The sequence below is a fragment of the Bremia lactucae genome, linkage group LG1, assembly GCF_004359215.1.
Source record: "Bremia lactucae strain SF5 linkage group LG1, whole genome shotgun sequence".
Lineage (NCBI taxonomy): Eukaryota > Oomycota > Peronosporomycetes > Peronosporales > Peronosporaceae > Bremia > Bremia lactucae.
The window spans coordinates 15085994-15093027 of NC_090610.1; the positions used below are offsets into that span (position 1 = coordinate 15085994).

Sequence of the window (7034 nt, forward strand, 5' to 3'; positions counted from 1 at the left end):
CATGTGTGGTACTATTGACTGCATTATCTACAAGATAATATTCTTTATTTTTCCTGTAATAGGTACAAGTAAAAGTTTAAGACATCCCATTATTCCTACTTTTTAAGAAAATATGCAAGTCTTTGGATGCGATGCAACCATGAGTACATGGCTTGCACGAGGCTCAGTAGGGATCGAATTTCGGTGAGCGCTGCAATTTGACTGACACATTTATATGTGGGCTGTCACATTCTTCTATTGATCAGGTCTTGCCATCAAAATAAATTACCGCTTCGTCAAGACTGTATTTTATACACTTTAATTCGGTAACATAATTGTTATATTTCAAATTTAATAATGGTCAATGCTGGCCACTCCGTGATCCTCTTCTACAAGTACGTGGAGATTAAATCTCCGCAGGAGCTATATCAGGAGCAGAAGCAGCTGTGCGAGCGTCTCGGACTCGCAGGCCGTATCCTCATCAGTGCGGAAGGCGTAAATGCAACACTTTCAAGCCCGTCACGTGTCAAGATTGATGAGTATGTTGCCCTATTGTGCTCCCACAAGATTTTCGCCATGGCTGCCGCGGACTTTAAGCACAGCTACTATGCGTGTCATCGACCTCCTTTTGCTATGCTGATCGTCAAGCATGTCAAAGAGATCGTTTCCACAGGCGGCGTTGTTTCTCGCCCCGACATGTCGGCATCAGACAAAGACAGGGGGTACCTAACTCCGAATCAATTTCATGAAGCAATGCGCGAGGCACTAGAAAAGAAGGACGAAACCGTGGTATTAGACGTTCGGGCGCACAAAGAATACCTTGTCGGTGAGTCGTTGCCATACACGTTGTTTCGATGAATTGAAATGTAGCTTGACGAGCGCTCTCTTTGTTTCTTTGAACATGCCATTTTTATTTCTATTTTCAGGTCATTTTGAAACCGCGTTGGACCCTAAAGTAAAAACCTTCTCCGAATATTACGTTTTTCTGAAAAACCGCGTGGACGAGATGAAAAATAAAAAGGTGTTAATGTACTGCACAGGCGGTATTCGCTGCGAAAAAGCGTCGGATTTTCTTCGAAGTCAAGGCGTACACGACGTGCATCACCTCAAGGGCGGCATTCATAAGTATCTTGAAACATACGAGGATGGAGGATTTTTTCGAGGCAAAAATTTTGTCTTTGACAAGCGGTAAGTAGATTCGAGTTTTGACTGCGTCGAATGAAAGCTCTGATGTATTTGCTATGGTTTAGTGTCCTTATGGGAGCACAGAAAAGCAATGAAGTCGTCGGCAAGTGTATCGAGTGTCAGAAGCCGTACGATGACTTTAGTGGACGAAAAGTGTGCACTGTTTGCCGCGACTTGGTGCTCGTGTGTGATAACTGCTTCTACGCTCGACATGGCGAAATTCACTGTATAGATCACCAGTATCTTAAACGTTGTTACGTCACATTTTTGCAATACGTACCACGTCCAAAGCTGCTTGAACACCAAAAGTCACTCGAAAATATTCTTAGTGAGCTATTAGAAGACAAGTCAAGTAGCAAGAACAAACGTCGTTCTCTTCGAAATCAACTCAACAAAATTGCAGCTCGTCTGGAAGCCATCAATCTTAACCAGGAGGCTGCTGCAGCAACATTGACGATTGCTCCTCGTCCCATTCACTGCCGCACTTGCGGCTCTGCGTCGTGTATGGGCAATTGCTGGGGCTTTTGGAACGATGACGTCCAGTCTGCCCAAGAGGAATAAATTACGCAGATGTAGTAGCCATGATAGTAAATTGAATGTAGCCATTTAGTAAAACTGCACACATTGACTTCTTCAGTGCGGAATCGAAATGCCTAAAAACACGTCGAGACAAAAGCGTAAAGCTCCAAAGCAAACTAAGCCAATAAAGAAGCAAACCAAGGCAGCGAAAAAGAAACACGTGCAGGGTTTGGCCAAAACAGGGCGCTGGAAAGAGGTAGACGCTATATTTGGCAATGGTAGACCTTAAATTCAAATTGCTGTGTCAGATTGAGAATTTGTATGGCGAAAAAGTTCGAGTCAAGGCAAAAGCATGTCGGTAGTTATAACTTGTGTTTTTTTCCTCTTGACTACGGCTGAAAGAATCATATAGATTTAGAAAGGATTCGCAAGACCCCGCAAGAGATCGCTCGCGAAATTCTGATTAAAAATGGATTGCTTCCATCAGCATCTCAAGCCGAAACGAATATTGAGGCAGCACCGATTGCTTATCAGGAAACAGAATCCAGGACACAAGTCCATGGACCTCTTTGTGGTATAGAAAACACTTCCAGCACACTGACAACGGAACAGAAAGAGATGATCGAGAAGAGAAGACAACAAGCTTTGGAAAAACGCAGGTCTTTATCAAGTTTGCCCGGAACGCTTACAAAGGAGCAACAAGACCGTATTGAAGTTCGACGAAAGGAGGCTCTAGAAAAGCGACGCCGTGCCCAGCAATATGAAAAGGCTCATGCAATAACTGCCCCTTCTCCGAATGTCATTCAATCTGATGTGATTGATAAATTACGGCATGGCATGCACAAGACATTTAACCAGATCAATCAAGAAGCAACTCAAGTCTCTTGGAAAAAGCCAAGTGAAGCAAGTGTGGATAAAACACATTGCATAGTAATTCCTGAAAGTCCCACGCCAACAATTTCCGCAACTGAAACGGATCAAGTACGACCTGATGACTTCTGGGACGATATTGAGGCGGCTGCAGAGATTGTCTTGTGGGAAAACGAGCATCAGGCTGAAGGGGCACTCGAATTGCCTACTGAAAATGCAGTTAGCAATGATAATCAGAATACAAACACGTCAGTTAGCAAACAAATACGGCCCGGAAATGTCAAGGTCGGGACGACCTCAGATGCAGCAATTCCGTCGATTTCTCAGGAATTAGTCGCTGCAGCAGAAATTATTCAGTGGGAGACAAACCAAGAAAATTATATGAATGCGTCGAATAACGGTGTGTGCCGACCAAGCGACGACTCAGATAGCGATCCTGTAGCTAAAGCCCCTCAACTGCAGCTACTGCCTGTGCAAGTAACTGATGACTCCGAGCACGAGCAAGAGGCTATAGTGACACGATCTCGAGACGGCTGCGAAATGTTTGAGCCAGACCTTTGCAGAGGTACTCACGATAAGCTCAAACCGCATCGCAAACGCTTAATGGCCGCAGCACCGCAATCAAGTCAGTATAAATGCTTTTGACCATTTTAGTTCTATACCGCAAATTGTATATCATTTTAAAACCTACAGCTAATTACTCTACCTAATCGAATTCTTCAGCTTCACCACACAGCAATGCAGACCACAGCAACGCGTTTACTTCGAGAATTGAAAGTCAGACAAAGTCTACTTCATCACATCAAGAGTTCATGTACGTCGATCCCGCTAGTGTCTGGCGTAACAACTGAAGAAATTGACTGCGTTTGATTCACTTCTTATGCAGCGACAAACACCTTTTGGAGAACAAACTTGAGCTTCCAGTACTCGAGTTCCTCGAAATGATGCTTTGCTAAGTAATTCCCGTGTATTTCTCCAACCTGTCTTCGCGATCGCGGTCTTTCACAGTGCTCTAGCTTGATTAAATTATCTTGAATACCAACCCTCTCCTATCATAACAGACCAACTATAATATATTACTCATACTTGCGGCAGACAGGATCGGCATAAACCAAGTGAGTCGCCCACATCACCAAATCATTTTCTTCGGACGAGAATGGAAGAACTAATCCAATGCTGTTGAAATTCTTTGCACTGCCATACTCGACATTTACATACGTTTCTGTCTGCTCCAGCAACGCAAACCAAAGTGATCGAGTAGGCGCCTTAGCTTCTTCTTGTTTCCGCTGTCGCTCACTGTTGTATAAAAAGGTGCCATGCAATCCTGAAAAAATACTTTCGTAAAGTGCCGAAAGAAAAGCTTCGTTAAACTCAAACGCCCACGGCTGTTGACGCCAAATCTGCCACAATGCGTCCAGCCACTGGACAAACACAGGAGATTGTTCTTCAAGCTCTTGTTGCCCAGGACCTTCGCCATGCCCATAACGATATCGGAACAGGTGTCCAAAAGAGCACCACCCCTTTTCAATAAGATTAAGCAATCCTCGGATAGTCCGATAGTGAGGATCCAACAAGAGCTGCACCATGCCTGTAAGCTGCGGAGTTCGGTCCCATCCGTCGCTACAATGAATCATCACGGAATGGCCCTGATTAAGATACCGACAAATTTTTTGTGACGTTAAAAGAATGCTCGATAAGTGCAGGAACCAAAAGGTGCTCCGCAACTGAAATAGCCAGCCACTGCTCTCCCGTTCCTGGCCAGGTTGGCATACTGCAGCTAATGAAGCGTAGGATGAACGCACGGCATGAATATTTGCGATGTCGCAAAAGTGAAGCTCCGAATTCGGATAATTTCGTGGATCCTCAGTGCCTTTGCCTTGAGCCGAGTTGGCCGCAGCCGCCATTTGGCTTCGCGCATCAAAAAAGTGAAACCTTGCATCGCCACTGGCGCTTGTTGCGTTTTGGAGGGCGGCGACCAATTTTTGGTCGGCATTAACCACGAACCCGCTTAAACCTGTGCACGGTTGAGCACATCGGCACACAAGCGCCCCCGTGTGCGGGTGACGCCACACAACTGCAGGAATGCGACTTGCACTACGATAAATGCTTAGCTCGCGTAAGTCTTCATCATCTAGAACAGACGGAATTACAAATGTATCTGGATATGAAGGAAACATGGTGTAAGTCGAATTGTCATAGAGACGCATCCAGCAATCTTCATCCAGCAGCTTCAGTCGGCGATAGTCCTCTTCTGCATCGTAAAATAAATCACTTGGTGTTCTAAGACCAATATTATCCATGTCATTCGTCGCTTCTTTTTGCCGCAGAGCCTGATAGTGCAAGTTCGCGAATAGGAAATGCGAAGGTGAACCGCCTGGGGAGTAGAGCTCCCATATACAGCCCAGAAATTCCGAACACGTGGCTTCATTCTGAAAAGCCAAGGAGGCTCGCAAGAGGTGCTTGCCTTCAATGTTAGCGACATGAGGTGCTGTCGTGAAGCTTTCAGCCGACAAAATCGATGCCAAAGGGATTTCCATCGCGTCTACTGTACTAAGCGCCTGCCAAATGATGCGATAATTTGTGAGCACCAATATCCCATCAATACTAAAATGTGGGGCAGTCCCCAAGACCATCTCGCCCACCAAATGTGTCACTTGCCCAACTCCACGAAACGCGCCTTTGACAGTGTGTGTACCAAGACCAAGCATTCCCATACCAAGGCCTTTGGCAAATCCAAAAACACCACCGTTTGCTCCACCTTGGTATGTTTTATTCACGAGGCCAGCCGCACCCTTAAGGAATGCACTGCCAACACTTGTAGAAGCGCGGAAGAGTCCTCGGCCCAAAGATCGCGTAGGGTGGTTGTAATCGCGAGTAAAACAATTATCCGTTTGCACCTTGTGACCAGCTGCCCCTAATGAAGCGTACGATCGAGGCGGAGCAATTCTTCCAGAGCCATCTTCGCTCCACTCGTTCGCATCCACATCATCCTCAGACGAAGACGACGTCACGAGCATTTCGTTTTTTAAATTCTGCTCTTCACCGCTATCGTCGCACTTGTAAAAGATTATATAGGCAGCCCTGTCCACACGTAGGCGTACGATCTCGCCAGGAACGGGATATATATCTCCAATGAGTGGCTGAAACTCATCTGCCGGCTCCGTAATATGAAATGTTGGCGTTGTGTGGCCCTCAATGCAGGCACAGTTATCAAGACAAAGCATCGTAGGGGATTTTGTGCTCCGGACACTGATCGCGGGACTATTCGTATACACTCCCGAGATTTTCTCAATTGCGTCATAGCTGCCATAGCCACAATTGCTCACACTCGAATGCGTAAATCGAAACGGCTCACTTTCATAGATTGGATAAAACGTTGTTGGGGTACTTGAAGTACTATTGCTCTCGATACTACAAGATCCTCCCCCATTTGGAATTGTGATGGCATCAGAAAACGAGAATCCTTCGTAATCACCAAGATCCGAGAAGCTACTTGAAGTCTGCCGCGTTAAACTGGGCGGACCGTTGCTTAAAGCAGTGTTTGTGTCCGTCTCAAAGTCCAGTGCGATCGCTAACTCAAACTGATCGTGATCCTTTTCCGCGCTTGAACGCGCGACTCCAGAAGCTTTGCACTCCTCATCATCTATGCCTACGAGATTAGCATTTCCGCCTCCTTCTTTGCTGTCCGCATCAATCATATTCTGTAGAAGAGGGCCCTTCTCTTTGTCGGCGTCACTGCGACTTTCATCAAGGTCTGAATCGGTTTCTGTAGCAGTGCCCGATGTCGGTGCAGCGGCATTTTGCGTCCTTCCGTGCCTCTTCCCATGCCCCGTCGAGGATGAATCCGTTTCGGATTCATCAATACTCGACGAGGTTGGAGATATGATCTGTGCGTGTATAACGTTCATGTACTCTGTACCTGCGAAGTGCCGATCCGTGGGGGCGCTAAGTCTTTCGCTTGTATCGTCAAATCTGTGCGACACTTTAACGTAAAAGTCGTTGTCCCGCCCGGTTGTCCTAGCTGCGCTCATCCCGGCTAATCATCAATTGAAAAAACACACACAATCGCATAAGGTCTTTCAAAATTTATTTAAGACAATTTCCGCACGTACGGAAGCACCGCGACGGCAGCTGACTGAAACCAGTGTCCAGGCTTTCAACGAAAAGTGTATCAATCACGCTCAAGTGAAGGGGATAAGTGCGGCGTTTAGAGGCTCGTGCGGCTTCTTTAGGCGGCGGAGCCAGCAATTCGTTCTTTTTGTTCGTGACTACTTGGTGCCATCAGACAAACCCCCATCCCTCGAGGAATGATGGTCATTATCGTGTGAGTTGGGTGGTAGAATCAGCATAACCTAAAATTGTACCGCCCAAAATTTTAGAGCCCTAGAATTGATATAAATGGTTAACAAAGAAAACGCTTTCAAAATGTTTTCTTGCTATGCTATTACACTTGAGTTTTTTGTGTCGCTGTTTCGCCTATT

General features: G+C 46.0%; 2 protein-coding genes across 2 annotated transcripts; one reads left to right on the plus strand and one right to left on the minus strand.

Moving 5' to 3' along the window:
• Positions 1–301: 301 nt before the first annotated feature.
• Positions 302–3198, plus strand: CCR75_005686 (uncharacterized protein; the record flags this gene model as incomplete). Its single annotated transcript, XM_067963763.1, has 5 exons — positions 302–805; positions 906–1167; positions 1230–1701; positions 1802–1961; positions 2096–3198. Exons 1-5 carry the CDS (start codon positions 337–339, stop codon positions 3196–3198), a joined length of 2466 nt encoding a protein of 821 aa, XP_067815117.1. The 5' UTR covers positions 302–336.
• Positions 3199–3629: 431 nt separating this feature from the next.
• CCR75_005687 (uncharacterized protein) lies at positions 3630–6584 on the minus strand (the record flags this gene model as incomplete). Its single annotated transcript, XM_067963764.1, has 1 exon — positions 3630–6584. The coding sequence occupies one exon, from the start codon at positions 6582–6584 to the stop codon at positions 3630–3632; it is 2955 nt and encodes a 984-aa protein (XP_067815118.1).
• Between the last annotated feature and the right edge of the window lie 450 nt (positions 6585–7034).